The sequence below is a fragment of the Haliotis rubra genome, unplaced genomic scaffold (genome assembly GCF_003918875.1).
Source record: "Haliotis rubra isolate DU_JTF1 unplaced genomic scaffold, ASM391887v1 Scf506, whole genome shotgun sequence".
NCBI classification, from domain to species: domain Eukaryota; kingdom Metazoa; phylum Mollusca; class Gastropoda; order Lepetellida; family Haliotidae; genus Haliotis; species Haliotis rubra.
The window spans coordinates 703,620-727,733 of NW_025767198.1; the positions used below are offsets into that span (position 1 = coordinate 703,620).

The 24,114-nt window shown below is 38.9% G+C and overlaps 1 protein-coding gene across 2 annotated transcripts in view; it reads right to left on the minus strand.

Moving 5' to 3' along the window:
• Positions 1-1,192: 1,192 nt before the first annotated feature.
• LOC124292043 (low affinity vacuolar monovalent cation/H(+) antiporter-like) overlaps positions 1,193-24,114 on the minus strand; it is a 59,652-nt gene continuing 36,730 nt past the window's right edge. Inside the window, exons 12-19 of one of the 2 annotated variants that reach the window (XM_046729116.1) lie at positions 23,841-23,992; positions 23,550-23,681; positions 20,366-20,529; positions 15,883-16,191; positions 12,615-12,709; positions 11,611-11,689; positions 10,781-10,889; positions 1,193-1,772 (exon numbers count right to left, since the gene is read on the minus strand). In XM_046729116.1, the coding sequence (XP_046585072.1) occupies positions 1,693-1,772; positions 10,781-10,889; positions 11,611-11,689; positions 12,615-12,709; positions 15,883-16,191; positions 20,366-20,529; positions 23,550-23,681; positions 23,841-23,992 (1,120 nt within the window). In that variant the 3' untranslated portion in view covers positions 1,193-1,692. Of the gene's footprint in view, positions 1,773-10,780; positions 10,890-11,610; positions 11,690-12,033; positions 12,127-12,614; positions 12,710-15,882; positions 16,192-20,365; positions 20,530-23,549; positions 23,682-23,840; positions 23,993-24,114 lie in introns of those variants that run through there. The other variant, XR_006902347.1, reaches the window with a different exon arrangement.

The following is a 24,114-nucleotide window of genomic DNA, read 5'->3' on the forward strand; positions in this document are numbered from 1 at the left end:
TAGCCTTCTACTACCATTGTAAAAGTTCACATTGGGAAGCTGGATGAGATTTTGATTCCACAGAATAGACCTTATAATTCAGTTCAGTACTGCATAAGTGCCAAAAGAGATACCATTGCATTGAAGTACAGAGGCAAGTAATGCTTTTCGGAAATTCTTGTTTACAGTAATATGAAGTAAAAGATTTGCAACTTTGGGTACAGTTACATCCATACCTTGTAAACCACTTCTTCTTCAGCAATCCATGATCATGATGCCACTTCTGAAGCAGATTCTCCATGCCATACTTTTTCAACATAACTGTTTTCAAGCTTATTCCAAATGAATGACCTTCAAAGTGACCTTACAATTAGTAATAGACATGTCATGTATTGAACTAGTTCTTCAAATTAAAAGGTTCCATACATGTTGATGAGACAGAGACTTTATCACAGATATTTCAAATTCCATTATTAAATACTCCAGTTATTGTGTACTGACTCTTGTTCCCACTGAGTGGAGTTTCAATTACATACAGCAGAAAGAGATTCCACAAGTGTACAGGAGACAAATCAGGTAATTCACCTCCAACATTCAGTGTATGGCTGCTAATAACAAATGCAGTGGCAGCTGAGCTCAGATTCAAAGGCTGGGTTTTGCTGGCCCAGTTGATGACCCCCTTGAGTCATAACATGTGCTTTAACCTGACCATTGTGAGTTAGATTAGTTTTATGCCGCTTTTAGCAATATTCCAGCAATATCACAGCAGGGAACACCAGAAATGGGCTTCAAACATTGTACCCATGTGGGGAATTGAACCTGCATCACCGGCATAATGAGCAAGCGCTTTAACCACTAGGCTACCGCATGGTCCAAACTGACCAGAATATATGTAAGTTTCTGCCATATTGGATTCATATGGTTTTCAGAATGTCCAGAAGAAACACATACATGTACTACAATACTTTTGTGGCTTTTTTGGGGTGTTTTGTGCATTTCTGGAATAAACACTGGACTTGTGTGTTTTCAGCTTGATTGGGATGCATTACTGTGCCACCATGTATAGTTTTGTGTTTACTGCTTGTCAAGAAACAACATGAAATACTGACATTTGTGAGTTACATCACAATGACAGATTGACAACAGAGTGAGAACAGTTACATTAAACTCACACATTCCTTTGGATGTGAGGTGAGCTAAAATTGAACATGAATCAAGACTTTTCTATAGTTTATTGATAATCTGATTGGAAATAATTGTAAATATCTTGAATACAATAAAAATTATAAAGCATGAATACAGATACACATTTGCCATGAAAATGCTTTATGAATCATGTTTATACATCATTAAATGAAAATTTATTTACACATAACTAAATGAATATACAAATATTTGGGTCAATACATCAGTTTCTCAAGTTCTGTTGAATCAAACTCCACGTTCCTTTCTTACCATTCAAGGGATGTTGTTTGAAAAGATGCATTTGTTTTCTGGTATACAAAACTTATTTTGGTGGTTGCCCAGCATGAAGAACAATATAAGAGAACAATATGGTGCCTTTTTAATTACAGTGGTATCACAACACAACAAGGTGGTCATGTATTTCTGTTTCTTTTGGCATAACAAAATGCAGTAATGCTTCATCTGGAGACCTTCCAGGCATATTGGTAAATCTTGAATCGGAGACTTTGATGCCTGTGGTGGTTGTGCTCAGCACTGAGCATCTGGTGGTGTTATAGTGAAGAAGTACATCAGCATCAACACAATGTAGATGAGTACGACTATGGAACCTGAAACAAGACACATACACAACTGTCAATTTGACACACATGCAGCTTCCAAACGGATTTTTTTTAAACAAGAACTCTTTATCATGTTGCATATATAACTCTCGCTGAGCTCCATACCTCAATCTCCTACATATACTGTTCGATTCAGCAAGTTAACTTTGCTTTGAAACAAGAATACATAAAATCTCATGCCATATTTCTGCATGAGTTATGAACATGACACTCTCTCTCTCTCTCTGTACATGCGTGCGTGCGTGTGGCGTGCATGCGTGCATACATACTTGGTTGCATATATACCTATACAGTATAGACTTGAATTGCTACTTAAGGTTTATCTAAACTGACTCCACTTACTGTTTGGTTTTCATGAATTAATCGGAAGTTTTGGGAAAACAAACAACCTTAAACATTAAACTAAAAACTTCATATTTATAACATATGTCGACCTCCTTATCAGCCATCCCAACCAGTTGTACAGTAAACAGTACCTCCAGCAAATCACATTAGACACAGTGTGAATCATCAAATCTTTCCAATCACTACATTCTTTAGATGCAGTTAGATTGTGGAGTGTGACAGACAACTCCGTCATGTAATTGAGGTAGCATTTTAAGAATTACACACTGATTATAACTACTCCTTGAAATGCACTACCTCTATTACATCATAGCCAGAATACACCAGTGTGATTGAAGGTATCTAGCATAAAGTACTCCAGGATAGCTGAAAGCTGATAATATTATCAACAGAATTATTCTGAAAATGCATAGGATGTTGATAGTTTTCTGCGTAAATACCATGATACTTGGTATCATACATGACATCACTTCGACCTTATGATGTCAACTGTGATTCTTGTAACATCACATCTGGTTGTGATGACATCACTTCTGTATCTAAGAGAGAGCTCCATCTGGTTTCATTAGCATCACCTGCATCAACCTGATGTGAGATCCTTCTATGACATCACATCTGGTTGCTTTGACATCATACATGGTTTTATTGATGTCTAATGAACTGCTATGTTCATGTGATCCGAACACCTTCCCCTTGGCCAGTGGGCTGCAATAGGGTGTCATAGATATCAGAAGAGGATGGTCTCCAAGACTATGCCACCCCATCAGAGGGAGCCCAAGAAAATAAAATAAAAAGGCATCTTGATTATTATTTTTGTGGGTCAGTTGTGGCTGCCAGAATAGAGGTCAAGGAGGATAAACATGAGCAAACATCCAGTCTCAACTCTTTGACAGGGTGTCCACATGGGGAGCCTGCATGTCTGATACCTCACTGACATATCCATGGAACTTGTGGTTGAAACCACAAACATGTTGAAATGAAGAGTGGCCAAATTCTTCTTTATCCACTTGAAGACTTGAGAATGTACAGGCCACTCCATGGACTCAATTTTGTTGCCCAAATAGTGGGCAAATATGTCTAGATTCCTCTCTTTAAATAACATGCATACAATCTGCAGTTGACCAAGTCATATAAACTCAATTTGTTCTCTTCCATCAAACTCTGTAAGTTCATGCTCCCCTGTTGTTGTAGATATGCTATACTACTACCAGTGTTGTCTGCAGCAACTAGTTTTGGTGATCAACACAGGTATGTATTGGGTGGAAAATTGCAAGGAGATCCATACAATAGGTATCTATCCTTATTCTCTGGACAGCTCTATCCATGTGACCCCTGAAACACTCTCTGGATTCATCTATGTAGAGATGGTGATGTGGAGGAATGCATCAAGAAAGGTCATAACATCCTCCAATTCAATTTGACCAACTTATCTGGTGATGGTCTTACCTCGGCATACATTTTGATGGATTTGTTTCAACTAAATGTGAGGACTGGGAAATGTGTCCTTAACCCATACATGGCATCCACCACTGAAAACATCAGAAGGGTTGGACAGGTGTTTCAAGTAACGATCCTTCAGGGTCTGTGAAAACCCAAACTTAACTGGAACCTAGCTCCAATGCACACAAGTTATTGCATGGGACAAAACTCCAACTTGGTTGGATGAAGTAGACACCAGCAACATCAGTAGCGATATCAGTAAGATCATATTTTGTTGGAGCTGTGCTTGTTGGAGAGGAAATCATTGATATAGCTGGAGTACCTAGCAATTGGTAAACCTTCCCAGATCATCCTATCTTTAAATGTTAAAATTACCTAAGATAGGATCCTTGCCCTCTGAATTTCAGATATACTGAACACAAGAGGGTCATGGTTCATCCTAGGCTGGATATTCCCTCCACGATGTCAGATATACTGGATATTGGAGGGGGATCATTCGGCCCCGGCCAGCTGATTCAAGGTTTACTGAACATGAGGGTGGGAGGGTTGAACATGGGCCAGATCTTCTCTCCATACTGAATTTCAGATTTACTGAACATAAGGGAATGCAAATTTGATATTTCCAGGTTTATGTGGATCATGAATGCAAGTGAAAATAGAAAGGAAGCCAATAATAATATTTCAAATTCCAGTGTGTTGGTGTGATGAATGAGGAGAGTTGTTCACTTGATTCATAACAGTGTTAGTAGCTACACTGAAACATTGCTCATATTACTATATTAAAGAAGTTGCATATCCATAGAACTCTCCTTGTTGTACTTTGAGGACAAATCAAGTCTTTTTGTTACAAAATATAAATTAAGATTTTCCAAAATTGGAAGCTAAGTTAGAATTAAATTAACTAAAATTAAGTAAGTCAGATCTTTCCCTAATGTTGTATGTTACCTGCAGTAACTTGTTTGTAACAATATATAAATATTACTAATATGTTGGGAAAAGCTCAGCTTGCCTTCCTGATACATTTGGACCCCCAATAAAATCTTACGTCATTTAATTCAAATTGTTTGATATCAAGTTTGACAAATTATGAGGATTTATTTGGCATGGTTTTCATACAGGGTGATAAAATAATACTAATGTATTTTAGTACACATAAACAATATAGCATGAGTACTGCTAATTAACCATTTCATTAAATACTTTAGATAGTGACTTAGTTAAATACTACTTTATAGCATTAAGATGTGTTTGATCCAGGGCTGTGTAACTTGTATAACAAGCGAACCACATCCAGCAGGGTTTTACGCGATACGAACAAATGTAGAGAAAAAAATTCACTGTGTCCTGAGATATGTTCACTTTTATGCATCATACCAACAACACATCTATGACTTTGCTTAGTGTTTGGTTGATTTTGGGGGGCAGTTACGTGCATCATTTCATCCACCAGTCCACATGACCAATGAAGGCTCCAGGCTCTTAAAGGTCACATGCAACCAAAAATCAAACATAATTAAAACACAATTATCACTTATTCGCGACATATAATATACATTGCTGGTTATGAAAAACATATAAACAAAATTATAAGCGTACAATCGCGCAAATCAAAAGTGCAAAATTGTGTACTTCGGTTTACTTCCCAAGAAACGAAGCAGCCGGGATACCAACCCAGTCAGAGCGGGTGGGTGTGCACTCAAGTGTAACGGCTGGTTCATTTGCAGATGCCCTCACGGCTTATTGTGTGTGTATATGTAGAGATGTTGGGTTTTGTAAATACATGCTCATTTTTTGTGTATAACATTTTGCAATCAACAGACATCATAACATGTCATGTGTTCAAGTATCACACCTGCCTGTCTGTGTAATTACATAATGTGACAGAGACCGAACTCGGGCCATAAATCAATGCATTTTGTTTATGGTGTATAGCCTGATTGGTGTTAAGTTCAAATTGCATGTGGTCAGTGATAGCAGATGTGTATTGAATATTGTCATTAGCAGACAGGCAGGCAGACACACAGATGTCAATAAAACAAAACATTGAGTTTTGTCTATGACAACGACATATCTATATCACAGTTAGAAATTCTGTCAACGCTAAATAATGACGCTTGCTTTTAAGCATCGAACTGAGAAAGTGACTCGGTAAGAAGAACGGTGGTGAAATTATATAAACAGTTAATTTACTGTCATAACATATAAAAGCTCGCTACCTGTGAGATATCAACAAAACATTAGAAAAATAGCTCACACCAAAGCCTTCACCGAGTATTCACGGACAACCCGCTAAGTTGCGCTGAACCTATTTCACTCATGCGACGCTATGAGCGCAGCCCAGCTGTTGAAACCCGTTTTCCCAGAAAAGTCTGGGGAAAATTAGTGAAACGCTTTGAACTCCGATTTCGCGTTTTTTTTCATCAGCGTTATTTTTCAACTTTATAAGTTGAATTTGCATTTTGACGATTTGTTTCGGTATGTCCATACCGAAAGGTATCAGAATCTGCAAAGTTGTGTTTTACGTTGCATGTGACCTTTAAGAATTATAAAAATGTACAGTACTCCACACTGGTACTTCACAGGGCCTTCACATTGCCTGCAAGGAGCCCTAAAACTTAACTAAACCTGCAGAGGTTTCCAATTCTTTGAAGAGAGTCGTCCTTGGGGTACATATATGCATTTTCTGCGGCTGAAAATGTCCTGTGACAGTTGTATCAATGTTTTAATAACAATATTGTACAATAAATAAAATCTTTTTTATCTATTATACGGCCCCCACCACGTGGAGTTACCTCCCTGCTACGCATGCGCAGCCAACCAGGTAAGCATCTAGGCCCGTATCATCATTCCTTCTGCTGAATAAATCAGTGAACAGAATTGCGGGGAGGTGGACGGCCCTACCCCAAGGACGACTCTCTTCAAAGAATTGGAAACCTCTGCAGGTTTAGTTATTTAGAATTCTTTTTCAGAGAGATCGTCCTTGGGGTACATATATGCATAAACTCAGACTCCCTAAGACCGGAGGCCAGGGAGGAGGGAATTCTGTCAAAATACACATGAATAGCGATCGTTAGGAATAATGTAACAGATGCCACAACACTCACCTGTCACGTGTCCCGGAGCTTCCGCGAGAGGCATTATGGGAGGGTAACCGACAGGGAGGATAAGTACTTAGAACCGACCTCGTAGGTTAAGCATAGCAATTCACACACAGTGCGAAAATAAACAACTCCGCCCACATCATGGTCTATTAGAGAGCACCGTAAGGGGGGAAAAACCAACTCACAACCGACCATAATCTCCGGAGACAATCGGAAGGAGTTAGATCACACAACAGCGGATATATCAATAAAACACAATTGAAAGCAGTGTCAACTAACCAGATAACCAAGACTCACTCGGTCAGGGTGGCAGGACACTGTCCACTGGAGAGAACAGAACGGCCAAAACGTGCACGATCACGTGAATGTGTATCGAGCTGATAGTGCCTGATAAAAGTGCTAGGCCTGCTCCAAATAGCGGCAGAGCATATCTCTTCAATGGGTAGTGCCGATGCAAAAGCTTTTGACGTGGCTACTGCCCTGACCGAGTGAGCCTTCAACCCCACAGTGGGAGGCTTGCCTTTAGCCTGATAAGCAGTACAAATGACCGAAACAAGCCAGCGAGACAGGGTCTGTTTGATCGCCGGCACCCCAGCCTTCCCGCCACCGAACCAGCAGAACAGATGGGTACCCGTATGGATCCCCTGTGTTCGTTGGATATAGACCTTGAGAGTCTTTCGGGACATCCAACGGGTGAGTGCTTGTTGCAGAGGTCCCCAATGTGGAAGGCTGGGTAAGAGTAGGAAGTTCGATTGGAGCTGTCACATGGAAAGCGTGATCGACCCTCGGGCGGTAAGTATCCGGGAGGCGAATACTGACACGATCTGGATGGAACACATTCAGCACCGATCTGCCGACATAGCATGTAAGTCGCCAACCCTACGCCCAGATGTTACCGCCACCAGAAATACAGCCTTCCATGTTAACAACTGAATGGAAATAGCCGATAGACGTGAGAACGTAGGACTTGACAGCAAATCTAGCACAATTGACAAATCCCAAGGTGGGCTGGTTCGCCTGACAGCAGGTCGAACTCGATCCACGCCAGCTAAAAAGCGCTGCATAAGAGGGTAGGCCCCAGAAGAGCACAATGGACAGGGGTGTGAAAAGTGGAAATAATGGTGGAGTAGCCACGAATGGTCAAAGCCTGGCAAGCCTTCTTCCACACGAGCTTGCAAAAACTCCAATACTCGGACTAAATCCGCAGAAAAGGGATCTGCAATCCCCTTATCTGAACACCAGCGCGCATAGCGGGACCACCTATCCTCATACTGACCGTTTGTCGAATCCCGCCAGAATTGTGTCTGCAACTGCTGCAGGAATTCCGCATGCTTCGAGGCGAGACCTGACAGAGGCCAAGCCACCCACTGAATCCTTGGATTGGGGTATGGCGCGGGGTATGGTGGGAATGTCCGGTCGCAAAGGAAAACCAGCTCTGTGACGGCCATAGCGGTGCCAGTAGCACAAGAGCCAGGCTGGCTGGGTGGACAGCTGGGAGAGGACCCGGGGAATGAGTGGTAGTGGCGGGAACGCCCAGAACACTTTGCCCGTCCAATCCAGCAGGAAGGCGTTGGAAGCCAACGTCCTCTGGTCCGGTATTTGAGAGCAGAACACGGGTATCTGATTCGTCCCGCCGGACGCAAACAGATCCACCTGGAACGATCCGTACAACTGGGAGATAACTCTGAATATCTGCCGGTTGAGCATCCACTCGTGCGGGGCCAAGGATCCGGCGAGAGAGAGCGTCTGCTCACACGTTCTCCAGCCCCGGGAGATAAACAGGAAGCACCTGACAGTCGCACTGGCCGCACCAGAGGAGAAATTCCCACGTCTCCCGAAGGAGCACTAGGGACACCGTGCCGCCTTGCTTCAGGATGTACTTCATGGCCGTACGGTTGTCCAACTGAAGACGAACCACCTGGCCCTGAACATGCTCCCGGAAGCGCTCGAAAACCAACCGTACAGCTCTCAGTTCCAAGACGTTGATGTGAAGGCGGGCTTCGGCTTCGGACCAGAGTCAGGACACCGACAGACTGCCCAGAACACCCCCCTAGGCCTTGAGGGACGCATCGGTTTGAACTGTAAGAGCTGGCGTCGGGTTTTCCAAAGGGATCCCCTTGGAGAGATTCCCGACATTGGTCCACCACTGAAGGTGAGGAGACAACGCCTGAAAGCAAACACGCAAGCATGTAGCTAACAGCGGAACCAGCAGCATAAATATACACGTACAAAACATGAAAAATTACGTGAATGCGACCACGGGAAGAAATACTTGGTTAATAACGCAATATGACAACCATGTGGCACGCTAAACTTCCCCCCATGGAAAAGCAACACGTGCGTAAACCACGGGAAAGCTAGCGTAAAGTTTAATACAAAGTCACATTAATGAGAAATAACAGACTGCAAAAGTCTTATAAAACTGTTCAGTCAAGAACAAAGAAAGACCATACATACAGTTGAAGTCTCAGACATTATTCTTTATCTCACAAGAGAGGTATTCAGCAAGGCAACTCTAAACCACGTGTGAATGGTTGAGTGACAGCAGAAGGAATGATGATACAGGCCTAGGTGCTTACCTGGTTGGCTGCGCATGCATGGTGGGGGCCGGATAATAGATAAAAAATATTCTATTTATTGTACAATATTTTTATTAAAACATATGATACAACTGTCACAGGACATTTTCAGCCGCAGAAAATGCATATATGTACTCCAAGGACGATCTCTCTGAAAAAGAATAATAATTGGGGGTCCCTGGGATCCCATTGTTTGTGAGTCGAGGTAAAACCCTGCTCCAGTACCCAACGGGTGAATGTGATGAACTGCCAATTGCTGGTGTAAATGTTCCCAAACATGTCATTGGGTTGGTTGCAAGTTGAAATCCAGCAGACAATAATCTTGGTACAGAGACAAAGCCAAGTCGGTGTTATTTGTTGATGGTAGTGTTCCCCTTGTAAGTGAGAACCAATACCCTCTCCTGCCTCAAAGGACAGGCACACCATCCCCTCCACAGTGATGCCAGGTGGTCGCATAATGGTTGTCTGAGTGGAGAGGGCTTGACAAACTATGTTGGGCATGAAAGAATCTTGAACTTAAGCATTATGTCAGCACTTTAGCTTCTGAGAGTTTTGAAGCATGGTAAAAGGATGCTTGTAGGCTGATGTACGCAATTTGGAGATGGAAGGATATGCAAATTTGTGCAGAGAGGGGATCTTCGTGCATCCGTAGGATGCTCTTCAAGGCAAAGTGAGCAAAGCTAACTTCATCAAAAGTCATTGCTAATGTCATATACATATGATTCTTGGAGAGGTTGGGAGGACATGGTGGACCCCTGCTGTATCTAGGAGTATTTAGTGTGATGATAGAATTCTGGAAATATATATTTGTTGTGTATTAGAAATTTGATTTTGAATCTCCTCAACTAATGCAAGTGTCATCATTGGAAATGATAGATAAAAACAGGAATGTCAGTTTCTTGAAACCAGTTGTTTCTCTGTAGATGAAAATTACATGGCAAGGAAATGCCCTGTAAGAGAATTTTTAGTCAAACGGCAAAGGTCATATCAAGGTCAAAAAGAAATATTGTGTAACATGAATAAAGGGTAATGCAATGTTACAAAATGTCTCCATAGTGGCCATATTGAAACTATATTGAAATAATTAGAGCAAACTTGAAATACACAATTTGGAGAATTGTCAACTTAAAATCTTGTTTCATAAGTTCATTATATGATATGAGCAGAGAAAAGGGGGTTATACAAATTGAAGTCATTGGTTTCACCAAAGTGGTAAATATCTATGATCTACATATCTTTGGGCTTCCTTCCTACATCAGAAAGCGGCTATACAACAGCTGTTTAAAGCAATGAACTCACTATCGAAGTTAATCCAAATATGGTCAGTAAAATGTAAGATGATCAGATTGGTCTGGTAAGAAACATTTTGAGAATCATTGCATGATAACAATTTGCTATGTCTGCAAAATAGAAAGTAACTTCTAAAACAGTATTGGTAAAATCACGGAAGCAAGCTGGGTCACCAGTTACAAGTATTTTAAAGGAGTAACCAACTTTTGTACGAGTAACATTGTTCCCCGGGATATCTTACCTTGGAAATAGTCACTTTTACCATCTTGGAATGTGTAGTTTATGACAATCACTGAAAATATCACAGCGAACAGGTGAACATCTTGGAAGATCAACACGAAACCGAGAGGCTGTAAAACAATTAAGAACATTGGTTCAATATAGGGAGTTAGAGAGTGAACAGTATGTACATTCAGAGATTTCTTTCATGTTTGTGTATGAAGCAGGAAAAGTGTACAGACATTTAGATATATCGTGTTTAATTGTGTGTGATACAGGAAGAGAATAACTAAAAGAATTGCATGGACATTTAGATATTGTGTTTAACTGTGTGTATGACACAGGAAGAGAGTACCTCAGAGAAATGCATCGACATTTAGATATTGTGTTTAACTGTGTGTATGACACAGGAAGAGTACCTCAGAGAAATGCATGGATATTTAGATATTGTGTTTAACTGTGTGTATGACACAGAAAGAGAGTACCTCAGAGAAATGCATGGATATTTAGATATCGTGTTTAATTGTGAGTATGATACAGGAAGAGAGTACCTCAGATAAATGCATGGACATTTAGAGATTGTGTTCACCTGTGTGTGTCTGTGTATATCTGAATAAAAGAGGGAAAGAAATACTGTATGGACATTTCGAGAGGGTGTTCACCTTTGAGTGTGTGACACCAGAAGACTGACTAACTTAATGCTGAGACTGTGTTTACCTCTTTGAGTGCATGGGCATGTGTCTGTGTCTGTATGTATCAGACTTACAAAAGAGTAAATGAAATAGTGTTGAAATGTTTGTATGTATTGATACAACAACGTTTTGTGCACACTGTGTCCATTAAGTTACTTACATATATGAGATTGATGAGAACCAGTACAGGCACCTGTACCAAACACACTTGAATTGCTGTGGAACTGCCAATTTCTATCCTGAATAAACAAAATTAAGATAACATGATATAAACAAACATACCATCTACTTCTTGGTAATATATTTCTAAATGCCATCAAAAGTTCTACATACATCTCATACCATTACCTATGGAGCAGTATGTTATAACTGTACAGCAGTGTCACATGGGTTACAGATGAATAACAGATGGCCCAGTCATCGGAGTCTGTGCAGAGCTGGGTCAATACGGTAGAAACATACTATACTTCCATAGTACTTGCAACAACCAAACAGAAGCACTACCTCCAGATGGCCCCAGAAATCATTACATATGATCATGCATTAAATGTCCTATGGCAGTCATTTTAGGAAAAATACATACTACTTCATACTGTAATCTGACTTAAGTTGCTTGCCTTTAGCCATGCCAAGCCAAGCCAATGAGGACCCTCAATACTTTCCTACTCTGATAAAGCTGAGAAAGTAATGGCAGCACTTTATGATAGTAACACATGAATTTATGGTTGAATGACATTACTTCTAGCTACATCTAGCTACAGAACGTTCCATGCTTCAAGCTACTTCACTATGAACATGATCCTCAAAAGAAAGATACATTAATAAGGTCACTTCCTGTTGGGGAAAACATGTGCCCCATGCATTACATTTTGAAAGAGAAGGTCCCGATGTCCATAAAGACAGTGTTATTGCACAGGTTGCTGTCCATAATGACATTCAAATATCATCTACCCATATAGTGAGGAAAAGCTAAGTAATAATGCATGGTGATTTGAATGAAATGTCAACAAAAGTAGAAACTAACTTGCCAATTCCAGAACTGATGAGCAAAAGCTTCATTTGGAGAAAAAAGAATTGGGGGCACCAAAATACACTGTACCCTCTTTGAATTGCTAAGTTATGTTATGGAGTTGATATCTTTCAGAATAGAATGTGAACACTCACCCTAAGTTGACATTGTTCTGCAGTGCAAACTGCACTCCATTGACAACCTCTGGTAACTCTGGAACCACTGCTAACATTGTCACTCCAACAAAATACTGCAATAGACACAACAGTATGTTTATCTTTCACTCTACCCACCTGTCTATCAATCCAGTTTTGAGCCAAATCAAATATACACTGCCAATAACATTTCTTCTGTTAGATGTTGTGGAAGATATATCATGATGTATTATGTAGTTTTGTACATGTATCAGCTTTTAAGTCATTTACAATTGTCACAAAATTTCAGTTTGAATTTTAAGGTATATTATTTGCTATCATTGAATAAATGAACACTTACTTTTTCATAATCAGGTTTGGGTATTTTGAAACAGACTGCACTCATATTCACAAGGAAGGTTCAATGGTTTGATGTTTTCTTAGTCATATTGCATGATTCAAATTCATTCACCAGGCTCATGAGCTGTCTAATTTGTTTAATATCTACATGATGTATCGTGACACGTTTTGAAGTAATTTTCATATTACAAACTCTATACGATCACTTCATGGACTGCTTAACAACTAAATCTTAACAGTATTACTCAGTTTACAAAAGTAAAAACATAACATGTCACAGCCATGCATCACTTGCTGTTGTCAACAGAAATGCATGCTTTACAAAAGTTATTGTCAGCACTGGCACCAAATGACTGAAACACACATAAAATATTGCGTGTTGGCCAGATGCAACAGGGAGTCTGATCAATAGTTAACTCCCTTTGTTGTAGCCTGAAACCTTTTACCAAAAACAATATCCAGGCAAGAAGGTTGTTGAGGTTGTCAATAATCTGTTGAATCTCATTTGCCACAAAAAGATGGCTAGATTCGACACCAACCTATGCACTGACCTCATTGATTGGTCATATCTGCTATGATCATTTCTGTTGTTCTTATGTACCTGTCCTCTAGTGCTACTTGGATAACCTTGATGAGCTGTAATCGTGCTCCAACACAGACAAAATCTGGAGTATGTACAAACTTGGACCTCTCCGGGTAAGTCAGGAATCCCAGGCCCCGGGTTCATGATCTTAGATCAAATTTTGGTGAGCACAATTTTGTCTTTAATTTTAAATATATAATGACCATAACAAAATCTTAACTAAGTCTAAGTCTAAAACTGTCATCATAACGATGTATGTACGTTATAGCATATTAGGGTAATCAGTTGTGGCAAGAGATGTCCAACAGTCATAAGTATATTTTGCTGTATACAGATTGAAGGTTAGAGCTATATTTACAGGCAAATTATTATCCCATTTCTATTTTGCATTAAATGTTCTTTGAAAGATGAAAGTGAATTTTGTCATTAGTCATTTTGCAATACTCAATCCATCATTCATATTTCTGCATTGACATTTGAAATTTCCAATTTCACTCAGATTTGAGATAATAGCCCTAGGTATGAATAAATCTAATAACTACTTGTACATTTTTTTTTAGGAATGCTCTGTGTGTACATGCATATATGTGTGTCTCTGTGTAAGTGTGTGTCTGTGCATGTGTACGAGTCTCTGTGTAAGTGTGTATCTGTGCATGTGTATGAGTCTCTGTGTAAGTGTAAGTCTGTGTCTGTGTACGAGTCTCTGTGTGTGTGTAAGTCTGTGTCTGTGTCAGCAAACAACATTCACCCTCCTAAAACATGCCACCTAGAGCAGATTATTTCATTGGTACATTGGGTATATATTTCCTAAGAATGCTACATATTGAATATATATCCAATATATTAATCAACAATTCTTTATTAAAGTACTGTCGGAAATGCTAGAAAAATGCTTTTTGACTTATATTTAAAATTCAGAGGTATTACAGTTACTTAAATAACAAATATCACTTCAAGAAACATCTACCTAATGTAGACCGAGGGAATAAATTTTGAGACATGCTCTAAAATGTGTTTTTACTGATGAAAATACCAAAAACTTAGAAAAATAAGGGGTAGTTGGACGTTATTTGAAACAAACATTAACTGCTTGTGTTATGTCATCAGCATGCACGGTATCGACAGGTGAAATTGACACCTGAGCACACGCTCGGGGCGAGGGTCATCTCAATAGATGTTTTCTGCAAAATGTTGAATATGTGTACGTTATAGTATAATGTATCAGTTATGTAAGGGATCATTTGTGTATGTGTGTTTGTTTTGAAATAAACATACGAATTACTGTACATTGGAAAGAATCCTATCACTTGTGTTATCTTATCGACTGATTGTAGAAATGTGCAACGTTTTAATAAATGTTTTGCATGTCAACAGTATATTTCATTGAAAAAATATGGATGTAATTCGGTCAGTTTAATCTAGTTGTGAACATAGGCCAAAGATTTAACGAAGTCACTGGTGTAGCTTCTTTAGAATATATATTTTTTCTTCTCATAAAGTTTGTAGACCGCCCGTCTAAGCACTCCCTTGTCAAAGTTGTCAAGGATGGTTTTACATCCCGGTTTTGCATTTGAGACGGTCCCTGTCTTGTCTGATTTGTTTACAATATTGTAAATTTGTTGGTAAGACATGCCAACAGCTCTACAAGTTCTGTAATAAACCCTTTCTAAACTAATGAAAGGTTTACCTCTGTCTTTTTTAAGCAGAAAAAAACTATAAACCTTTGCAACAATCGACTGCAAATCGTTGGCCATAGTGGACGCTGTGATAAAGATGTGCATGCATGACGGGAAACTTATTTATCAAGACTTAACATTTATATTAATATTTCTTCAATAAAGAAAACTATACTTTAGTAAAGTAACACAAACATTCAACATTTATTTGTTTAGGAAAAACGTTAATTCATATTTTTACACCACCTGTATCATTAGCATAAATGTAAAGACTATTTCAGATTTCTGTTGTTGAACTCTGAAAAAATCTTAAGTTGCTGTTTTGGTACAAAATTCTCTCCTGTAAACTGCCCTTTAAATGCATGGGAATGTTAAATCGATTGAAATAAAAATTAGGTAGACAATAGGCGAGTTGATATATTGACAACATAGTACATTTATCACCTTTATAACGATATTAAGGCTAAAAATCATTTTTCTAGCATTTCCGACAGTACTATAGTACTTAGTTCTTTGACTACAGAGTGTTCAATAACAGAGTATAGGTAACATGAAAAGGAAGTTGGAGATTTCCAATTTGGCAGTTGCAAACCATCAACTGTATCACTGCTCCGGAAAGCAGCATTTGTGCCAGAACGAACTGGAAGGTTATTGTCCTTGAAAAACTTACCTCTGATACCCCTGATGACTCTAAAAGTGGTTGTATATTGTTTGTGATGAGATCTGAACACAGTGCAATCAGTACAGCACATATGAGCAGAATAATGGTGCTCTTGATTCTGTTCCACTGGGGGGCTCCTTCACCTCCATGATTGGTGGATTTGAGCTCTTCTTCAAAAGCACCGTAGACATGTGAAGAATGAGTTTTGAGTGTGAAGAAAAGCCCCACAATGTAGGCAATGGGAAGGACTAGAGCACAGGAATAGACAAGAGGTTCAATGTGCTGCTGGTACAGACTCAGATCACCATTTAATCCAACCTGCAAATATATCACAATGATGAGAAAATGTTCACTAAATCACTCTCATTTCAGGGTAAAAACATTTTCAAAGATGGTTATACACTAACCTGAAACATAACTGTAGTTTATATGATTGGAAAAACTATATACACTTTCCTTTGGTTATAAGATTGGTGCTATCTTTTCTAGCAGTTGGTTTGCCTTATGCAAGAGTAATATTTTTCTAATTATAATATAATGAATGAAACAACCACAGTAAATGCTTGAACTACATTAGAGGCTAAACTATCAACTCTTCAAACAAACATGATGTTGAAGAAGAGTAGCTAAATGTAAATGCTGGTAGTAAGGGACAGCATTGCAATGAGATCAGAAGACACAAGAAAGGTTTGAAACAAGCAGACCCATCCCCACCTTTACTGAATGGACTAAAATTGTGCCTCAAGTTACCTCAATAACAGTTTTATGAGCACTTTTGTTGTCATAATGTTACTTCCAGATTGTTAAAACATATTATAAATGTAAAACAAAAAGGCCTATTAATTCTTGCTACTTTATAACAATATGTTGCAAGCAGTTACCTAGAGACAGTATGAGTGCATGCAAAAACAGAAGGCGCCCCTCCCCAGATCCCTAACACTTTAATGACATTACTTCCAGATGGGGAAAATGTTTGCATGTTGAATGCAGTAAAATGTTGAAAATAATTCTTTGCCTCTACATTTTAACTACCTTAATAACATGTTTTTAGTACTTTCAGTTTCCATAACATATCCAAACATCAGTACAGTGGAGTAAAGACAACTTCTGGGCAGTGATATAAATTCTGGTTTTGGAAACTACACATTTCTAATGCATGACAACATTTTAACCATATGTCAAGGACTGTAATGACCTTAAGAAGAAAGTTATACACACTTCTGGGTAAATATTTCCTATCACTTCTGACTGGAGAAAATACATGCAACATGTAGTATGACATTAAGAAAGTTCCATGCCTCCATACACTGGTTTATTAACAAAAACTCTATATCCACTTTCTAAATAAAACAAGCATTGTCACTAAGGTGACATAATCCCCCGCTGCAAATTATCAAATTAGAAAGTAATGAAAGTGAAGGTCGTAGTTAAAGATGAAGTTAAATGTCAACAAAAACTAACAAGATATCGTGCTCTGTAGTTGTTCAAACACACAAATATTTTCAAGACTCGAGTTGACCTTGACATAAATGTCACGGTGTATGAAATATGCAAAAATAGTTGCAAAGAAATTGCTTATCAAACTACATTCAAGTGAAGTCTTGAAAGTCTATGAAGAAAAATCCAGTGAACCGTTCTTGAGATATCTCACTGACAAGCTTAACAGGCAGGTTAACATGCTGAAATCTTCAAAGTGTCGCCGTGACCTTGAAAATTAAATGAAGATCACCAAACTCGACTAGCCTCTGCGCCTTCCCTAGGTAAAGCTTGGTGTCAAATATGAAGAAAATCCAGTAAACAGTTCTTGAAATATCTCGCTGACAAGTGTAAAACATTAAAGTCCCCCTTGTGACCTTGAATTGAAGGTCAAGGTCAGCAAACCTGACTGCAATCTTTCGCCTACTGTGATGAACCTTGGTACCAAATATGAAAAGAATCTAGTAAACGGTTCTTAAGATATTCCAATTCGTACATATGTACGTCCACACGGATGGACGGACGGAGCCTAATACTATATTCCCCACTTCGCGCAGCAGGGGATAATAACATGTTATATGCAAATGAAATGCATGTGTAATAATAAACACCTTCAACACATGCCTCTGGACACCTTAGAAAGAATGTCATAAGTACTTCTGTTTTCACATTGACTTTGACCCTCAGGTTCAGCCAAACTCATTCTTGATTAGTTTTTCTTGAAATATTGGTGTATGCTGCTACAAACATTAAATACAAATGAAAAGGGTTTGGTAGACAAGAAAGCTGATCTACCTTGCCAATGATCATTCTTTGATCGCAATGATGGTCACTCAGAAGCTACTAATTCACCTCACCTAAAGATGATACATACCAACATCCATGCCATTACAGAGGATGCTTCTTAAATTAACATATAATACATATCTGAGTGTATGACCTGGAGAGTGACTCACACTCTTTGTCAGATTCTTTGTGGAATTCAATGTAACAAAAAAACCACTGCACATGCTGCTCATTGGACGAAGGTGACAGCGATCAACACTGTTATCATAAGATTAAAATTTAATTGAAAACACGGTTTATGAATGAATTTCACAGCAACTTTGATGTTTCGAATAGGTCACTCCAAACCTTCAGCAATCCGGAGCCTGCCATGAGGATGGCAGGCTAAGTTTCAGTAAATCCGTCTGCGCTTCAGGCAGTCAACAGGAACAATTCAGGCCATGACCTTGACCCTCAACATGGCATCTTATTGTGCTAATTGATTTCCCTAAGATTTCATCTAACACAAGGTTCACTCACAACCCTTCAGACCTTGGCATATAGTAAATACTTCTTGATGATGAATAACAATTTGAAAGTGCTACAAAGCGGAGTATTGGTTATCATAAAATTATGAAAATACTACCTCTATGACACAACAATTGTGTTTTTGTGAACATCACTTCCATTTCTTATGGCCAGACAACAATCACAATGAATCCACTGTAGAACCATCTGGTGAACATCTCAAGATCTATCAAGTTTCCAATCATAAACAGAGCTACAGATAACTTTTGGGGTCATTGAGTTATGTACTCGCTTGTGTTCATCTCAATTGGGTATCCTAATTTTCCTTTGAGTAACCAAATAAAGTGTACCCACCTCACTCAAACTCAATTGGGTATTTTGCCATTTTCAATTAATTGTAAAACTATAATAAAGTTTGGTCAATAAATGTTTCTTTACGTCTTTGTTATTTATATTTGATCTGTAATATGAGAAACGATGCCAAGTTGTCTAGTGCATGTGCTGAAATAAAACCTCTCAATATACCTCAGTTATTTTATCTATCCTCAGTAACCTCCATCTGTAGCACATGGTTCTTCTTACTCCAAATCCTAGTAGGTTTGGTGACAGGAACTAATTCACCGGTACGCAAGCTAAGAATTGACATTTTGTGAGTAGAGTAAATTTTTAGAGTATTTACAAAAATGTAAGTGTACTTGTACACAACAGACTTAATAGGAATTGAGTTTTCACACAAATATTTGAGTAATTTACACAGATACGCAGCTTATCTGTACCTCTGTATACACTTAACTGACTTGCAAACAATGTGATCAAGGTTAACCTCTTATCATGATGTAGAGCTGAATTAACCAACAATTCAAACATATTAGATCTGTCATTGGAGGTTTCAAGATACGCACGTAAAAATGTAATTTTTCGGATAAAATTGATATTTTATACTTATTCTGACTCATAAGTTATTGCTTTATCTCCATTTTCTGCATAAAATGTCTTGGCATCTACAATCTGGGCAATGTCAGAGGAATTTAATTTCACATACAATCACAAAGCACTCTCCATCCATAAATCCTTCAAAAGTAGATTAATAAATATCCAAGAAATGAATAAATTTTAGCACATAGAGAAAATATGTTTTGCAAGGGCTCATTGCCTTGTGAATGAGTTCAGTATGTTTTGGGAATACGCTATCTGTATTTGGAGTGGTTCATAGCTGACAGTGACATGGACTGTCTGCTGAAAATCTAATATTCTAGTGTGAAGAGTCATTATACAGAAATGATGATCTAATGGAGGTAGTGTACTTCAAGGAATTATACATGATCAAAAGTAGCAGCAACGTAAGTTCAGACAAAATCTTTGAGCATCATGATTTACATTATGTTCCTGTACAGAGGATCATGTTGTGTTATTGTTAGCAATACCACCTCTTGACAGTGATGTAAGTGGTTGGGACGTGGGAGTGCGTTTATTCAAAATGAAAGACCTTCCAGAAAAATGTCTTTACAGACTGTGCTTAAAGTACCACTTCATAGGTACACTTTTAGCTCGTGTCAACAAGTAGCATTCACAGAATGTTAGGAGTCAGAACAATAAGAAAACATTTTTTGTGTTTACCATTCTGTCATATCATAGACACTGGGGAACATGAGAGTAACACGACAGGCACCTCTCTATAGGCCCAAGCATGAACATTTGATCAGGTGAAAGATATGTGACTTACCACGGACTGAGTACATGAAGTGCACTTGAAACCATATGTAAGATTAGTGTCGTTTGAGTTTAGAACAGAGCCATTCACAATGTCAACTTCTTTGATTTCCTGCTCACAGTCCTTACACTGCAGGTCCCCATACAGCTTTGAGAAAACCGTTGGTGCAAACACTCCTGAAAAATACAAAGCAACTGGAAATGTCAAATGTCACATTTGATGTAAGAAGATCATCAGTAGTAAGATAGACTAGGAAGCATCCATTCCCTCTCTATAGAGCTAACTTAAAGGGGCACTGATCTAGAGCAAGTCATGTTTCGTGCAAACGATCTAGTTAGTTCGTGTGGGCTCCCTCCAGGTGGTCAGTCCCTGCTCCCTCAACCAAGACGGACCGGAGCGTGGCAGATACGTCATTCTAGCCATGTTTATATGCATATACATATACCTAAGGACGTGTGTTAATTAATTTCTCCAACCTGAACTATCAAACAATGAGAACGGTAGATGCCCATCAGATGCTGTTATTTACAAATATCCCCGATAGTTCTAGTCTGATTGTAAGAAAGTATCCCAATAGTGTCATTTTTTTTTCAGATTTTCTCAAGCATGGATCGTATGATCACTAATCCAATTTGATCTTATTTCAGTGTTTTTTACTTCGATATTTAATCATGCCATGTAATAATGTGATATCTGCTGACCTATAATAATAGAAACACACATTTCATATATTTGAATCCGTAAACTAAATCATCATTCACTTCATGCTCAGTAAATTTATATCCGACATAATTAGTGGTAACATCACTTGGATTACCTGACAAAGGTTCCCCTTGAGCATTTCTGGTGACTGTGGTAAATACTCAACCTTATAAAATAGGTTCTGATGTTGCCAATATATTACATGTTATGTAATATGCACGTGGAAGCACAGCAAGAGAATTTTCATTTGAGTTAAAAGAAAAACATCACCAAAGGACTAACTGATAACACGTTGATTGATCAACTGAATACCGGTAACCTTTTTTTCCACTAAAAATGTCTAAACCTACAAATCAATGAGTGAGTGAATATGATTTTATGCCACTTTTAGCAATGTTCCAGCAATGTCATGGCAGGGGGACACCAGAAAAGGGCTTCCCACATCGTACCCATGTGGGGAATCGAACCCGGGTCTTCAGCGTGATGAGCGAACGCTTTAACCATAAGGCTACCCCACTGCCTCCTTACAAACCAAAATACCAGTAAGAGTAATTTTGACTAAATTGGTAAGCTTTAACAAATAAGTGTGAATGAATGAATCAATCATAAGTAACACCATGAAAAGGTCAAATATGCATAACATCCAATCAAATTCCATGCAGCTGATAAAGCACATTTTGTACAATTAAGTAGGTTTCTATTATAAAAAAATGAGTGCATGTACATATATGTAGCAGGGAATAAGCCATATACATTCTGCAGTTTGGGGGAACGTGTCAACATAGTTAAGAAGGTGGTACAAGAACTAATGTAAATCATGTATGTTAGTATTAGTGTACCGCTTTGAATTCACAAAATTTGTATTTTTTCAACAATGATAATTCTCCTAACACTAACCTGCATTTTATCTTGAAACTAGTTTCTGAGTCATCAAGTTTTAAAATTAAATTGAAATTGATGTCCAAATAGGCCTGTTGTTTTTCTTCCTTGTCTAAAAAAAATGTGATCTGCAAATGTCCTTCCGTGCCCAAGCTGATATATTAATCCTGATAGAAGTACAGATGGATCCCATTTCAAAAGAACGAAGAAAGTTGGTGAGTCTAGGATATTTTCCCTTGAGTTCTTGACTGGTGAGAACTGCTACAGCAGAGCGATACCCAAGTGCCATGTAACAGGCGCTGTTCCTTCTGTAGATGTAGGAGGCTACGACTGGAACAGATATAGCAGCATGCTAGTTGGCCATGCTAGTGCCACTAGGTACACTGTAATTCTGTGATTCCTCTATTTTACGGTTCTGTTTCCTCACTATCCTCCAAATAATGGTCAATATTGTGATCCGTAGAAAATTCGACCCTATCCATATGGTCTGTCTGAAGCTGTGTATTGGTCCACGCAGACCATGCCATCCCTGACTCTCGCGCAGTTCATGCTGTCTGTGCCTTCATTGCTATCCATTGCTACAAGCGGCGTAAAACCCAACTCACTCACTCATTGCTATCCTTACAATGACTGCTCTGATTGGCATCCGAGTCTCCTGCAGCCTGTGTGGTCTAGGTAGCCCATGCAGTCTGTAGAAAGCACACCATAAGATTGCCCTTTCTGATCCATAGAGACACTGCTGTCCGCGAGATCCCTGTCCTGGTCCAGAGCAAGATGCTCCTTAGGCAAAGTTATGGTGGCTGAAGGCATACTTGCCCGTGACTTTGGTTCCATCTGTAGCTGGAAGTGTAGCGTCAACTGCAAAACGTCTATCTTTTGAAAATCTGACATGAGATCCAAAAGTACTTGAATTAGGTCACCAAAGGGTTGAGTTTTGAAGATCATGTCTCCTCCGAGACATCTCTCATTTCAGTTGTAACACTGTTGATAAAGATCCACATCAGATGAGTCAGGGGGAATGAATTGATCCCCCCAAGTCTGACTGAATGTCAGAAAAAATCTCCATATTCCAGGGGTACCTTAGATGGAGTCATAGTCCATAGTTATTTCTGCATTTTCCTCTTTTGATACATCTTGATAGCCAAAACATATATCTCGAAGGAAGATGGAGTCAAAGACTGGCAGGCCTCACAACGGATTACAATGAATATGACGTACAAGCAGAGCATTTTCAGTGCTCGATGGGAGAGACCAAAATGAACTTCGATCCCTTAGATTTACCCATGATGAGAAAATTTTGAAATGAATTTGTAAACCCTTACTAATACAAAAAAGAATTATCAGAAAACATGAAACACATGTGCTCATATGTCCCACGGGACAAATTATGAGGTTTCCTGCACTTCAGGTAGGGGAGGTAACTCCTATGGATCATGCTTTTGGGGGACCACAAGAATGAAAAACAACATATTTGGTTGGACTTGATTATTTGGTTTTTAAACCTGTGAGCTATGATACAAGTGTCAGAAAAAGGCAATCAAGTGTTAGAGTGGCATATTCATAAGAATTAGGCGTATTAAGTTATGCAGAGTAAACTGTGTGGTGTACAACCTACCAGCAATAGATACAAAGAGTAAGGCTGCACTGACGCTTGCTGACTGAGGGTTGAATCTCTGCATCTGATATTTGATTCCTCCTACTATCATACACACTCCAGGAATGAAGAGAATGCTTGCGAGGATGGTACCTGAAAATATATACACACGTATGAACTATACAATCAAAAAGGCAATAAGATGCATTTGTCAAGGACAAGGTAATGGCATTGATTCATGTTTTAGTTTTGTATATGTTCTGTCTATCCCGGCTCCACAGAGCAAATTTGACGAGGTATGCTTCCACTCACCAGCAAGGGAGGACTTCACAAGCTCTTGAAAGCACTCTTTATTTGTGTCTTTGCCTTTCTTCAGAACTATCACAAACAAGATGAGCTCTACCATAGAGCCAAATGTTGCATTCAAAATGGCACCAATTGCAAAACTGCTCTGGGCAGAGATACTGAAACAAATCAACAATGACATCATGATAGCCACAAACTGAGACTGAGACATGCCTCTTCCACACACACCGCATAGTTTCCTATCCACATAAGAGTTGCAAAGTTTGCATCAATGCATATG